Consider the following 15,664-nt stretch of genomic DNA (forward strand, 5'->3'; position numbering starts at 1 on the left):
CATTTGGTGAAAAAACATAAGGCTAAAGTAAAGAAACAAAAGTTTGAGGCCATCCTGAGCTACGTAGTGAATTCAAGAATGGCCTGAACTGCATAGTGAGACCCTGCTGATAATGACAAAAACTAACACCAACCTCCCACAGGAGTTCCTCTTTAAATTTTTTCATTGCATCTACAGCTTCAATTACCAGCGCTCAGTGAGGCGTGTTTGTAATGCCAGCACTTGAGAAACAGGAAGATTACTGCAAGTTTGAGGCAGCCTGATCTACATAATGAGTTCCAGATTAGCTAGGGCTATACAGCAAGACTTGGTCTCAGAAAGAAATGCAGGTCACGAGTTAGTAAATAATAAGCATAGGAATTCAAGATTTGAGTGCCAGCTGAGGCCCCTCTGTCCTGCAGAAGGATCTTGTAGAGCTGGTGGCTGTGAGCATCCTGCATGCCCAGTTCCTCTGTACAAAGGGCAGGAGGAAGGGGACCTGGTGAGCTCTCCCACTGGGGGATGGCCTTCTGCTTTGAGACAGATCCTGGGTCCTAGTGTAGCTCTCTGCTTCCTGCTATAAGCATTCTTGTTCCTGGCTTGTCCTACTTGGTCTGAAAGGCTGCTTTCATTACCTTCCTAGTCCAGTGCTACCTTGTTCATATTCAATTTATTTTTATATCTTTTGATTAGGTATCTATTTAAATGGTATGTATCTTAGAATAATGCGCCTTTAAGTGAGGTCCAAGCTGGGCATTTTCTAGAAAAGCTTTGAGTGTGAGAAAATGACCTCTCTGAAATGGCAGGACTGGAGGCCTGGGCTCTCCGGGAATGTGTTGGTGTTCAGGTTCCTCTGCTTCTCTGGTGGCAAGGGTAGTCTGGCCTTAATGTCGGCTTTCTGTCTCGTCTTACTTTTGTCCCAGTCTTCAGAGCAGCTCTGTCCCCTTGGTATTTTGCCGTGTTGAGGCAGGATCATGCTGAGCAGCACTTAGGTCCTGCCGTATTATTCTCCTTGACTTGTATGCCAAGAGTTTATAATACATAGTGTTGCCTCATTCACGGTTCTAAAATGGGGTTCTCTGTTTCTATTGTTTTAGGTGGTAGAGGACATAGAATACCTTAACTACAACAAAGGGCCTTGGCTTGAACAGGATGACCGTACCTTTCACAACCTGCGGATGCTGTGAGTCACTGGGGGAGCAGGAACAGACGACTCGTTGGAGTACACTGCCAGGGTCCGCCACATGCAGTAGAAGTAGACGATATTTACATAGCTAATGCTTCGATTTGTTGTCGACTGCACTACCCAGTACTGCAGTATTTACCCTTTTCCTTTGCCGACAACTCTGGAATTCTCTAGTGGGTTCAGTATGTGGTTGTTTATTGTTATTAATTCCATGATTATTTTGCTTCTACCCTGTGCTAGGCCTGGTTCTAGTTTGAAAGACTAGCATCAAATAAAATTCCTGCTCTCAGCATGGACACATTTAAGTGGGAGATAGATAGCAAACCAGGGCATGGAACTATTGAGTCATAAGGGCCACTCCTCAGTCCTGGAGTGTGAGTGACCAGGGTGTGGAGGCCTTTGCATGAAGAGGCCTGAAGGAAGTAGGACTCAGCCTTATGTGTCTGAAGCTTACCAGGTATCAGAGGGGCCACAAATGGAGAGACTGAGGCAGGGACATGCTAGGGGTGGGTTGTAGTCCCACAGTTAAACCAGTGTGAGCAGGCAGAGGAGCCATGGTAGAAGCAGATCAGGTGTGGGAAAAGACGCTCCTTTCCCGGTTAGCCTTCTGTGGCATGTTAGTAGCAGGCTCTCGGAGGTGGCGTGTATGCACAAGGCCTCTCACTACATCCTCTTTTGAACCACAGTGCCCTGACTTGTTATAATCTGCTCCTGTGGACACTTGAGGAGTGATCTCTGTGCTCAGCTGATCATGTGTATTTCCAGCCAGTCCTAATCACTGCCCAACCTGTGCCACTGGCCATCAGCTGGACTCCAGTGCACAGGAGGCTTCCCTGCCACCCCAGGTCCTGCACAGCCTTCATGCAGATGTGCACGCAACAGAGACTCCTGGAGGAGATGCTGTTTATTGTTTTATAGCTATTCCTACAAATTCAGGAATGACTTTGTAAAGAAAATATTGTTGATTTTGCTTATATATCAGAATATTTCAGTATTTAGAGTCCCCCTTTTTAAGAGGGTTGCCTTGTGTTTCCTAGCTTGGTCTCAGACCCCTAGGTCCAAGTGACCATCTCATGATGCCTCTCCAGTGGTTGGAAAGACCAGCCTACACCAGCATTGCTGCCTTACTGTCTGTTAACTTACAGTGATGGGGAGCATGGCGTTTGGGGCATGCCTTTATATGAAGTCTTGCCACTGCGCTGATACTGGGCCCAGGGCCTTGCACTTTGGCACAGCAGCTATGGTCCCTTTGACTCTTCCTGGGCTGCCCACACCAGAATGGCCTTGGTGCTTAGGTCTCTCTGCTCAACATCAGAAGTAAATGACTGTGACTGCTTCAGAGGCCCTGCCTGGTGCTGTGATGGGTGCCTCCTCAGTGGTGCCTGCGTCCTTGGTCCTTGAGAGTGTGTAGGATGGGTCAACTGTGCTTTCTCCATGCTAGGTCAAGTGGAGCTATGGTCTCCTGTGTCCAAGACAGAGCCAGCTCACTAACACGCATGCAGTTAACAGCCCATTGCCCAGGGGTGAAAGCTCAGTGGTAGAGCACTTGCCTGTGATGCTGTGGCTTCAGTCTCCAACACGGCTGTGGGTGGCTGAAGTGGATGTGTGCTGCAGCAAAAACAGATTCACGTAGGAGGAGGAGTCAGTATACTGAGTTTACTCATTTACAGCGCCGTGTTAAAGCGCAATTTCTACTAATAATCAAACTGAAGTGTTAGGTACAAATTACTTTTCTCGTTGGTTGGAATGGACGTTGAAAGCTGAGTAAGGGAGATACCAGACTGCAGGCCTGGGATAGGGTTGATCTAGCTAGGATGTGGGGCAGGTCACTTGACCCTCTGTGCCTTGCTTTCTTCGTCTTTACAATTTTAGCACTGAAGCAGAACATGAAACTGAGCTTGCTGACTAGCAGACAAAAGTAAGTGTAAGTACGGAGTTCACATACGCTCCAGTCCATAGACTCACTGGCCCTCGCTGCGGCAGTCTTAGTGAGTGGAAGAAACCCACTTACAGACCCGCATCTCTGAAAAAGTCTCTTAAGGAATCTAGGGTGTCCTCCATTGAAACACAAGGCAAAGGCTCCTTCTGAATTTCCCTGCCTGTGGGCCCTGCGTGAGTGCTCTGCAATCCTGCTCAGTATGCACACCACAGTTCAGCAGAGGCTGCAGGCTGCTGACAGACACAGTGAGAAACAGAAACAATAGGGAACTTCTGGTGCCTCAGAAGCTCAAGTTCTCTGCTGGGTTTTAGTCAGCTGCGAGCTACCTGAGGCTGTTTTTTGTTATAGTAGTTTGTGCCTTGCTATAAATGTGGCAAGGTATCATTAAGATATTCCCAATAGTTTCCACTGGAAAACGAAAAGAAGCAGAGGTCATAAGCAGAAATGTAGTTTAAAAGTCTCCAAAAGGAAAGAAATTTTTCTTCATTAAAGAAAAGACACTTGATATCAGATTGTCATGTCATGACTAGGTCAGTGGTGTTTCTTGTGGGGGCTAGGCTAGTGCATCTCAGTGTGTCAACTTTCTATCATGGTGACAGATAAAGGGAGAAAGGCTTAGCTCATGATTTGAAGGTTTGGGACCATGAACATTTGGCTGGGCTTGTGTCAAAGAACACAACATGGTGGCCACATGTGGTAGAATAGGCCCCTCAGCTCTTGGTGGCCAGGAAACAAAGGGCTGGGTGCTGATGACCATACAGCCATAGGCTGGTGACTGTATCCATGAACACATAGACCTTTGGAGGAGAATATTAAGAATCCAACTGTTACTGGATGGCGGCAACACACGTCTTTAGTTCCAGCACTAGGGAGGCAGAGACAAGCGAATCTGAGTTTGAGGCCAGCCTGGTCTACAGAGTGAGTTCCAGGACAGTCAGAACTATTACAAAAAGTATTATTATTACACTGTCTCAAAACTAACTAACAAACAAAAGAATCCAGCTTTCATGGGTCCCCATTGTAGGGTAGAGAAAAAACCCAGAACCTGCCACAAAATTGCTGTAATTTGTTAGTAGTGTAAAGTGCTTAGAGCTGAGTGGCCCCAGTGCTGAGCCTTGCTAGTTTATACCGTTGTATCCCATAGATTGTAGTTACCTTGTGTTCCTTCTGTTAATACTGTTCTTCATTACTTTGCTTGTATCCTTCTTCCTTTCTATGTTTTGTTTGCTTTTACCCACAAACAGGGCTTCTCTCCTGCCCTAGAGTGTAACAGGCTCTCTTGGTGACGCGATGTTCTTCTCTGTCTTTGATTCAGCATCTCAGTGACCTCAGCACCTGCTCAACTATAGGGATATCTGATTTCCCTTCTCAACTGTGAGCTCTTCAAGTTCTCCAAGCACTCATCTCTATGCTGTGTGCTCGCTCCTTGGAAATGTTTGCTGCATGAGTGGTTTGTAATCACTTGAGCTTTTCAGAGAAGCTGTTGTATCATCTCCCCTAGGGTTTCCTGCCCCTCTTCTCGTGGCCATCTTCATATCCTCCCTCACTCACTATGATGTCCATCTGCACGAAGAGGGAGGTCTGGTGTTACTTTTCCTCTGATCTCATCTCTTTGTGAAATCAGATCTACACTTAGTGCCCTTGTGCAGCACGTTGTTCACACAACCTTAAGCCATGCTTAGAAGTGCAGGAGTGTGTGTTACTATTTCAGAAAGTAATATGTGTGTGTGAGCTGTGACTTTGTACAACAGTGCATTTTTAAGGAAGGGTAAGCAGCCGGCTCTTGGGAAGGCAGAGGGTTCAGGACACCAGTGGCAAAGAAAGATGAGGCAGTAGGCAGGCGCACCCTAGCAGCGGGGGCGGCATTAGTTGAGCTGCTCAAGGCTAGGCTCCAGAAAGAAGACGTACAAATAGCAAGGTGAAGTAACCTGCTTGTCTTGGGAAGTTAGAAACAAAGATCAAAAGCCAAATCACCTGCGACTCTACTGTCACAGGACCTAAAATTGGCAGCTTAATGGGGGTTTCAGTCAATGAAGTGCGTGTTTATGTATTTTTGAATATTGCCTTATATTTTATATTTTATTTTAATATAACAAACAAGTCCCTGTTTTACTAAAGATTGAAGTTTTTGTTTTTAGTGGCTGCCTCTGTATGCCATGTCTGTCTGTTAACTGAGAAATTAATCAGATTGGCACACTGGTCTGTGTGCCAGATCAGCCCAGAGCTGCTCAGATTTGCATATAAGGTTGCAAAACTGTACAGCCCTCCCAGTGGTGCATGAGAAATGTGTCAGTGAAACCTGTGCTTAGCTTAAAGCCTCTCACTTACTTATTTACTATCTGGTCCTCAATAGGAAAAGCTTATTAACCTCTGGGATAAAGCAGAACTCATTGACTACTTATTTGATACTGATGTTTCTAATTATTTTTATTCATATTTACAACACAGCAATGCACATATTGTGCACACTTTCTTGGTTCCATGTTACTTTCTTAAGTTGTAAGAATGTTGCTGGGTCAGACTGTACAAATAAATACATTTTACAGTTATTGATTTATTTTTTGCAAGTGAATGAATATTTTATCTGTTAAGAAGTACAGTTAAGGTTAGGAGATGACCTGGCTAGTAAGGAACCTGAGTTAAGATTCCAGGCACCCCCATATCAAGCTGGGTGTGGTTGTGCTTGTTTGGAGGCAGGGGATCCCTGGGACTTGCTGACCAGCCAGTCTAGCCAAATCCATTCTGTAAGAGACCCCATCCCAACAATTCAGGTGGAGAGAGTGAGGAAGACTCTGAGTGTTGCTCTCCGGCCTCTGCACATAGTGACACACACACACATGCATTTGCACAAGCACAGCAACGTTAATGTGTGCACATGTATACACAGTGATAAAGTATAAATAGAAATCAAAACCTGCCATTTGTTCCCAAAGAAAAGAATTACCTTGCAGTGCAGTTTCTAAATCTTTACTTATGTTCCTCTTGGTTGATCAGTGTCTTTATGAGCCTCCTTTTCCTGGTGGTGACTTTTTCAGAGAGCCGGGTGTTGGCCTGTTCATTTGCTGCTTTGTTTCCAGCTGTTGTTTTTATTTGTTTCATTCTTCCTCCTGCTTCTGAGGTCTCAACTGCTCTCTGTAGCATCCCAGGAAGATGCTCGGACAGCTGTTAAACCCTCTGTCCTAACACGGCCCTGGTGCACTCAGGTTCCCTCTGGTACTCTTTTTCCTGCAGCCTACACATTTGATAGAGAACATTCTTAATTTCACTAGGAAAGATATTTTCAGAATTCCTTTGAGACTTCCTTGGCTCACTTGTGAGTTGTAGCTGGAGTTTTCCACCTGTCGTTCTTCCCCTATCCTAATCCTGGTGTGGTCTGCAAACATCCTGTTTCTCTTCTTTTCCCTCCATTCAGGTGTTTGCTAGGCTGGCATGTCTTATTTATGCCTTGGTGCATGCTCCATTGAGCAGGCAGTGTGGGCTCTGCTGTGGGACAGGGAGTGCTAAGTCTGCCTGTTGAGGAAGCAGAGGCATGTGGTGGCCCGGTCATCTGTGTCCTCTGTTGGATCTGTCAGTTCTGAAATGGGATTAAAGCTCAAGCAATGCCAGCTCTCCTGGGTCTCTATTGAATCCTGTTCATTTTTGCCTTGTGATTTGATTCTTGTTGCTAAGAATCTTACATCTTGTAGTTAGATAATGCCCATCTGTATGTGCCTGATATTTTACTTTATTCTGAACTCTGTCTGAAATACTCTATTAAAGACACTTTTGCTCTTGACATAAGCATAGCATCTTTTCCTTCATTCTTTTACTTTAAATTGCCTCAATTTAAAATCAGTTTCTTACACAACAAATGCTTGAGTTGTTTTTTTCATATCATCTGATAGTGGTGTCTTCTATGTTTGGCTCTTTTGCATTAAAGTGAGCAGTACTGTTGAAATCCATTTTTCCATGTTTCATGTTTTCTACTTGTTACATTGTTTTCTTTTAACCCCCTCTCTGAATTTAACTGATCGTTTTAAATAATTCTACTTATATATAGTATTTCATACATTAGGAAAAAAACACATTTTTAGTTCCTGTGTTTTCCTGTCATTCCCAGCTCTTCCATGTCAACTGCTGTTCTACAGGAGGGCAGGTGGCTGACAGCAGGAAGCACCCTCTGTGCCTAACAGCATTGCTGGCATTATTCCACTCTCCTGCAAGCTATAGCCTCTTAGGATATTGTAACTCATTCTGAGAAGAGTGCAGTTAGCCTACTCTAGCCACAACACCAGTCGAGTTATTTTTTTTAATTATGACTGTGCTAAGTATGTAGAGACATTTCTGTCTCATATTCTTTAAGCATTGTGGTGTGACAGCTGTGTTCATAGTGGGGATTATTGAAAGTGTATGGCAGGAAACATGGAGGTTGTGTGACAATACTGTGCTTTTTGCCCTTGGAGTTTGCTGTCCACAGGGTTCCTAGAAACATCCCTGTGGGTACCGTGGGGTGCCTATAACTGCTTGAAATGGGGTGTGTGTGTGTGTGTGTGTGTGTGTGTGTGTGTGTGTGTGTGTGTGTGAGAGAGAGGGGGGGGGGGAGGGAGGGAAGAAAGGAGGGAAGATTGATTGATTCATTAGATTGATTTATAGGATACCCTCCTGATAGTCCAACAATGGACTTTAGAGATGGAGAATCTGGTAGGTGTTCAGTCCATGAGGCTGGATTTCTCTGTAGTCCCAATCTGGTGCTGAAGGCTTGGAGGATTCCTAGAGTCTTCAGTATACATTAGAATCCCAAAGAAGTTGCTTCTAATATTGATTCATGAGTGCTCCGCAACAGGATATATGAACTTTCCAGCAGGAGTGAGGACAAGCAGATGGGAAGCAATTTCCTCCTTCTGTAGTCCTGACCACCCAGCCAAACCATTGTCTACAAGCTCATTAATCGACACAACTGGCTATTCTCCTTCCATGTAAAATGTTGAAACATATACACTACCCGTAGTTTTGCCCACTCTGAAGATTCCCTTCAGGGTTCTTCAGAAGGTAGTGTATGCTTTGTATTAGCATTCAGTGTATGGTACTGCTTCTCCTATAGACAAAATTAATGAATCTAGGTATTGGGATGGAAGTAGGAATGGTTCCATTCAATGTCACCCCCTAGTGATCTGGTATGAAAAATTTTGCTTCCTGATTTTATGACCTTTGCCCTGCTGTCCTAGAAGTTTGGGTATTAGATAGTGGGCAGTTGCAGTGAGAACTTGACCGTGTGTTTTGTTTGCTTGTTTATTTTGTTTCGAGGAATGTGAAAGGCTTTGGACTAGAAAAGCAGTTGAATTTTGTAAGTAGAACTTAATGGATTGTTCTAGTAGGAACTTGGAAGTCAGTGGCATTCTAGGGGTAATGCAGACAGTAGAGGGCTTATGGGGTTCAAAGGAAGCAAGGACTTGATCAACAACTAGGCTGTTAAATCTTAGCAAAGAATCTGGCTACCTTCTGCCCTCATTCTGAGAACTTGCCCGAACTTAAGTAATATACTAATCTCTTTGGCAGAGGAAATTTCAAGACAGTATAACATTGAGTCTTTGGTATGGTATTGATATTTGGTATTGATAACCTATGTATAGTTGAAAAAGAGCAATTGGGACAGAAAGAAATAAAACATACACAGCTTGGAGGGAAAAAGCTCTAGGAAGTTTAATCTTTACAGCCAAAGCATATAAACAAGGCATCTCTTTCAAGAGAGACTTTACTTATTTAAAGAAATTACCACAGTGAAAGAGAATCCACCTGTTCTACTTTGGAGGAATAAGATGCCCAAAAGACAAGACCCCACCCAGCTAAGCTTGCACCTTACAAGGATGCCTGGTGTCTTCTCTAGAAAGCTTCAATGTACCAGTGTGGTTGGAGGCAAGGAAGGGCCATCCCAAGCTCACAGCTGAACTTGGCAGTGTTATCTACAGGCAGGGGCTCTAGAGGAATAAAATATGCAAGGATTGAGGGGTCAGGGATGCTTCTTCCATGGTTCAGAGAGCTGCAAGTCCAGGCAGCATATGGCAGGGAAGTCCCTTCCAGAAGGTCGGCCCTAAGATGGCAGGAGATCATGCAAGATTATTAAGTCAAGCTGAGAATGTAAAAATCTGGTTTGCAGTGGAGACCCCAAATGTTAGAGATGCCAGAGCCATAGGATGTCCGTCAGGAAGAGCTGTATAAAGGAATAGAACCAGCTCAAGAAATATATGTGTGTTGGAGGCCATCTAAGCCATTGGAAACTAAAGTCCTAGACAACTAATATGAAGCTATAGGATCCTGAGTGTTCTGACAGGTTTCAGTCTTGCTTTGGTCAAGTATTTTCTCATATGCTCCCGTTCCTCTCTTTTGGAATGGAAATGTATATTCTGTGCCATTGTATGCTGTTGGGAAGGTGTGATTTGCTTTTTGATTTTACAAGAGTCACAGTTAAAAGATTGTCATGAGTATTAGAAGAGACTATACTTTTAAACTGTTAAAACTGAAGGACTTTTGGGACTTTTAAAATAGAATAAATGTATTTTGCGTTATGATATGAGGAGAGCCTGTTGGGACCAGAGGGTGGAATGTGATTTGAATGAGAACTGTCTCAGTAGACTTATGTATTTGAACACTTAGTACCCAGTTGGTGGTACTGTTTGGTGAGGTTGTGGAACCTTCAGGAGTCAGAGCCTTGCTGGAGGAGGCACATCTCTGAGAGTGGGTTTTGAGAGTTCAGAACCTCACCCCACTTCCACTTTGCTCTCTAATACTTGTTAGTGCTTGAAGGTGTTACCTGTCAGGTCCCTGCTCCAGCTGACTTCTGCCATGCCTTCCCCACCGTATGGACTTGCCCTAACCAAGATAAACTCTCAAGTTGCTTTTAGTGGTGGTGGTTTTTATTCACAGTTCTTTCTAAAAAGGTTGTTGTTGGCTTTGTTGTCTGTTCCTTGTATATGTGTTGTGCACATTGTACATATATTTTGGTAAGTTACCTTCGTGACACCTGCTTTATGGTTCTAACCTTGCTTGGCAAGTAAGTCCTCATTACTATATCACTGTCTGACCTTCAATTCTGAAATCCTGTTTGCCACCATGTGGCAGTGCCATCAGGAGGGCATGCAGGAAAGTTCTCTCTACTCGTGGAACCCCTGCTTTTCAGGTGAGGAGAGCAAGCTCAGGGAGCTTGGCCTGCTAAGGCCATGTGACTGCAGTCCATATGAGGCTGGGGAAAAGAAGGGTCTGGTGTTTGAGACCCTGAGAAGTGGAACTGCTGTTGTGCTCTGAGCCCATGACTGCCTTGCCCTGCTCTGTCCGTGCCCGTGTCTGAGGTTGTAGTACTAACTTGGGCCTCTGTCGTTCATGCCCTTCTCCCTCACGTCCACTCTGAAGCTGATGCACTGCACTGTGCTTTCCTGCTTGTCCCTCTTACTCTCTGCCGTGCTGGTTTGATGTCCCCATGTTGGATCTCTGCTTCTGATCAGTTACTAATTGCTCTTAACCATTTCCTGTACTCCAGAGTGGTTGGTTTGTTTGTTCCTGTTCCCCTTTAGGAAGAATGCTCCCGAGTGCTGACGTTCTGTTCTGTTCCTGGATTAGCTCTGTCCTGGTCTGCATCCCAGTCTTCATCTCGTCACCTGTCACCGTCCCAGCGCCTCCTGTTAGTGCTGTGGGTCTGTCTGTGATTCTTGCTTGTTAGGATCAGTCACTGCTGAGCAGTGTGTGAGCTAGCGCATAGGAACAGAGCTCTGTCTAAGATCCGGGCAGACTTGTGTTGGCTGGGGTGTGTGTCTGGCTTTTGACCTCCCACAGATAATACCATGTCATTTTCTAAAAGTGATCTGAAACACGTGTTGATCTGATCCATGCTTAAAAATCATAATTTTGGTAATTACTTAGTTATATGGTTATCAGGGTATAGAGCTGAGTCCTGTAATTTTCCCGGAGTTTGTGAGTTACAACGTCCAATTGATTGCTTTCATTCCATTTGCTATGGCTTTGTCCTTTCCTTGTCTTGTGTCCTCTCCTCAGTTTCATAACAGTTTCCAATGGTAATTGAGTTGATTTTAATTTCTTGAGTGAAAATTATGATCTATTTTCTAAGACAATTACTGTAAACATGCCACTTGCCAGTTACAATAATTTGGTCCAGAACTTGACCAAATTATTGCTTCAAAGCATTTCCATTTAATTTCAGTTATACTTGTCGGTGCACTCACCCCTGCCCAACCTCCCGGCTCCACAGAGCACCACTGCTGCCCAGGAGGCTCACTGTGGCTGCTGGGAGCCCATTTCCAAACAGAAATCTAGAAGTCTGGAGCATGGAGGCTGTCCACATAGTTTCAGGCAGAACTGTGGTTCAGGGGGAAGCAAAAACAGGTGAGAGAAAAGGGTACATTCTGCTGATGGAGAAATCTTTAGTCATAAAACCTCAATTGCCACCTTATTCTTTTCTGTCTTCTTGCCTCAACCCTCTGTTCAATAGTGCTGTCTGTCCATAGTGCTCCCACCAGACTGTGCTCACCACAGCATAGCTGGACGGACACTGGTGTGGTAGCTACATTGTTCTCAGCTCGGTTTTTCCAACTGCAGAGTTGAACCAAGAATTCTGTGAACAGAACTCTCCTTAGCTGTTCCTTGTGTTCTCAGCCATAGAAGGCTTCCTAGTGCTTTGTTTCTTTTATTATCTCTGATCTAGGGTGTTCTCTCTAGCCTGCGTGAGAGTAGTTCCTGGAGATATGCTGTGTGCCTCTGCTAAGAGTTGGACCTCTCCCCGTTTAAATACGGTGCAGAATAGAGCAGCAGCTTACTTTTACAGCCTTTTAACTTTTTCCGGGGTATGTGTAAATTGTAATTTTGTCAGATTAAACATAGATGGCGCTGTTGCTCTGACTATTTCATAGACTCCCAGGACACGTTCTTTTCTTTTTTTCTTCTTTCAACATTTTCTAAGGATTTTCAGCTATAGAGAAAACCAGATACCACCCTACTACTTTGATATTTGTTAACATTTACCGTGTACTTCATTTTAGTTGAAATATTTTGTTGCCACTTCAACAAAATTAGACAGTAGCAGGTACAAAACAATTCTGTGTGTTGCAGTAGAGAGCTGTGTGCTCATACGCTGCTGGAATCGTGTCATGTAAAGAGTGTGTGACAAAGCTGTCGGCTTGCGGCTCTGGAGAGGGGACTCTGGAAGGCGATGCGAAGATGGGCTTTGGTTCTGTAGAATTTTATCTAACAGAACACAGCTACTTATGTCCTTTGCAGACTTTACTGTTTGCATGCTTGCATTGTTTTCAAATGTTTTCTTATTTTCTGACAGATAAACCAACTGGATATGAAAGCTAATAAAAGCAACCTTAATCTTTGATTGTTTCAAATATGGCCATTTACCTAAACAAGTGCAAACCGCATGGGAGGATAGGCAGGAAGGGCAACCTGGACAGCTGCTGTATGGGGTGGGATTTGAGCCACTTTGTGCTAGGACACCAGCTTTTGCTGCTACCCACAAAGCTCAGTCTGCCACAGCCCTAGTTTCCCTGTGGTTTCTTAGGGAAGCATGACCCATGGACCCATGTGCCTTGCATTTCTCTAGAGTTGTTCTAGTCCTGTGGGGTCTTGGTTGTCTGCAGGTTTGCATAGTGAGCCTGGATGCTTCTTACAAGGTCCAGCCACCAGAAGCCAGATAGAGTATTGAATCTCCACTTGGAAACTGCAGAGAAGAAATGCCCTCTGTTGCCTTTACAACTTAGGTGTGGATGAGTATCTGTTGAAAATAATTACTTTGCTTCTTGAGCCTGTAAGAAAAGCTTTAGTGCCTTCTCCCCTCAGTTGTCTCACCAGGTAGCCCAGGTTGAACTCCGACTTGTGGCATTTCTCTTGTCATGGCTTCCCAAGTACAAAGATTTCAAGCATTCAAGGATTTAAGCCTGCATGACCAGGCCCAGCTTTTATGTTTCTTTCTTTAAAAGAAAAAAACACAAAACAAAAAACTGTCCCTTCAAGCACAATAGTTATTTTGAGTCCAGCTTCAGAGTGAATGAGCTGTAACAACACTATAAACATTCTCGTATCAGCAGGGTGAAATGGTAAAGCAAGGAGAGAAGCCCACAGTTGGTATCACTAGTGCCCAGTGAGACTGACCGTGGATAGCTATGGCCCACTCCTCTATTATTAGTGTTGCCTATTTTTAGTGAGGGCATGTGTGTGCCATCTGCTGGTCCCTTTCTCCCTGTTCTTGTCTGTGAAGGACACATTGACTCTGTTTTCCCATTTCCCAAACTCTGAGGATTCAGTGCTTCACAGAGCTCCCTCAGTCCTGGAGCTGTTCCAGCAGAGGGGCCACACAGCCCCGGTGATTTGAGGGAGGTGGTGTTCGGAGACACCTGCTGCTGGACAGCCATTATAGGCTTTTTGTTGTTGTTTTGTTCTTTTAAAGATTTATTTTTTTTATTTTATGTGCATTGGTGTTTTGCCTGTATGTGTGTCTGTGTGAGGGTACCAGATCCCCTGAAACAGAAGTTACAGACAGTTGTGAGCTGCCTTGTGGGTGCTAGGAATAAACCCAGGTCCTCTGGAATAGTAGCCTCTGGAATAGTGCTTTTAACCACTGACCCATCTCTTCAGCCCATCTTAGGGTTTGTTTGTTTGTTTGTTTTATATGTATATTTTAAGAGTCAAAGATAATAATTTCTGAATGGTGCTTATTTTGATGGCTTGTTGTAATTCATGTTTGTCTTTTCAGGGTTCAGGAGAAGATGGATGTGCTGAATTACACAACTATTCCTGTCTACCTTCCAGAAATCACGATTGGAGCTCACCAGGGTACCCGAATCTACAACAGCTTCAGAGAGGTGAGCCCTAGCCATGGGGCAGAGTCTGGGGTGCCTGTGGCCACTAAGCCACCTCTGTGAAGAATAGATCTGCTGCTGTCCCCCTCAATTTCAGTCATAAAGCAGTGCGTCCTCATACACCAGACCCAGTACCGTTTCAGCTGCATTATCTTGATGGACTCATGTCCTCCATTCTTTAGCTGGTGTGTCCAGTTCTTCATGGCTCTATCTGATGTCACCTTATTCTTCATAGTGTGTCTCTAAGACATGAGGATTACATTTCTACAGTGTCCTCCAACCAAGTGCTACCAAGCAGCAAGGATAGCAGAAAAGACAGTGGAGGCAGCAGCTACCACTCCGGTCATATCTTCCTCTAATTTACACTCTTCTTCACAAGCCTTTTGTTCCTCCATTGGTGTAGGGTCATTTCCAGCCCTTTAGCCAGGATCAGAGACTTAGCAGGAATAGCAGCCTGCACCAAGCAGCAACATGGAATGGAAAGTGCGATCCTGTCATGGTCTGCTGTAGCTTGCTCGTTATCGGAGTGTGAGATCACTGCATTGAAGTGGCATTGAGGGGAACTTGTGTGAGTCCGCCTCCCTGTGAGAGGTGCGCTCCTGTTGCCTGCATACCAGAAGCATTGATCAAGGGTTCCACGGTGGCCGGTTTTGTTTGTTTTTGTTTTTACCCTTTCTTGAAGTATTCAGTGTTTTCTTTTAAGCAAGTAATGTGAGCCTTTTTGAAAATAATTTTATTCACTGTAGAAATTTGGGGGCATAGCCATAAAGACCCCACCAGGCACCATCCATTCATGTTGCTGCTGCTCTTATTGTGAGATGAAAGCAAGCAGTTGCGTGTCTCTTCCTGCGTGCACTGTGAAGACTGTGGCTTCCTCACACAAGGCTGTGGTGGCTCCTTGCTGTGCATGGTCTGGGTCTGGACTGGCAACATCTTAACCTCAGTGGACTCAGCTGCTCCCTGGACTCCTTGCCTCCCTCTGCCATGTAGAAGCAGCCTCATTCATGTAGAAAAAAGCCTCAGTCCTTTTTGCCCACTGTGTACTATAGCAAGAGGGTTTACAGCATTGCTGGCCCTGCTTCCTCTGTGCTGTCAGCCTTGACCTCATTGGCGGAGTGGATGTGCTGACTAGGTGGTTAGTGCTGTCCCTTTTGTGCCTTTAGTAGTGGACTGCTCCGGCGAGTGCTGCTGCAGCGCCTTCCTTTCTCCAGCAAGTGTGCATAGCACAGCTTCTCTTGTCAGCCTCTCTAGTTCCACGAAGGTATTAAAAAACCTCTTGTTATTCTCAATATTTGGAATATTTATCCAGTCACAGTGGAAGGAAGGTGGGGTTAGCTGAGTTGTTTCACAGTGTTTTCTGGCCTGTCATAGGTTTTTGCTCTCTGTTTTATCTTACCTTTTTTTCTGGTTTCATTTATTTCCCTCTGCTTGCTGTAATTAGCTAGTAATCACTGGTAATTAAAGTGGTCAGAATTGACATATTTGAGTCTAATATCAGTAGTTTTCCAGTTGTAGACCGTGGGAAGTCACAGACTGCATTGAGACCCATTTGCCCAACTCCTCCTGTGACCTGTTGTGATTGTATGTCTTAATTCTCTGTACATTTTAAGTCCCTCAAGACATCATTGACTCAAGATAGGTCTGCACCACCCACCACTTAACCCTGCTGTGGCTCACATCCTTTCGTGGCTCTGCTTCTGCTTAGGATCATTCCTC

At 44.6% G+C, this 15,664-nt stretch overlaps 1 protein-coding gene across 1 annotated transcript in view; it reads left to right on the plus strand.

Annotated features, from left to right (window-relative positions):
* The window catches only part of Ndufa10 (NADH:ubiquinone oxidoreductase subunit A10), a 38,853-nt gene that overhangs the window by 10,800 nt on the left and 12,389 nt on the right, over positions 1-15,664 (plus strand). Inside the window, exons 8-9 of the mRNA XM_038340562.1 lie at positions 1,077-1,162; positions 13,843-13,951. Of these exons, the coding sequence (XP_038196490.1) occupies positions 1,077-1,162; positions 13,843-13,951 (195 nt within the window). The remainder of the gene's footprint in view (positions 1-1,076; positions 1,163-13,842; positions 13,952-15,664) is intronic.

The sequence above is a fragment of the Arvicola amphibius genome, chromosome 8, assembly GCF_903992535.2.
Source record: "Arvicola amphibius chromosome 8, mArvAmp1.2, whole genome shotgun sequence".
Classification (NCBI taxonomy): Eukaryota; Metazoa; Chordata; class Mammalia; order Rodentia; family Cricetidae; genus Arvicola; species Arvicola amphibius.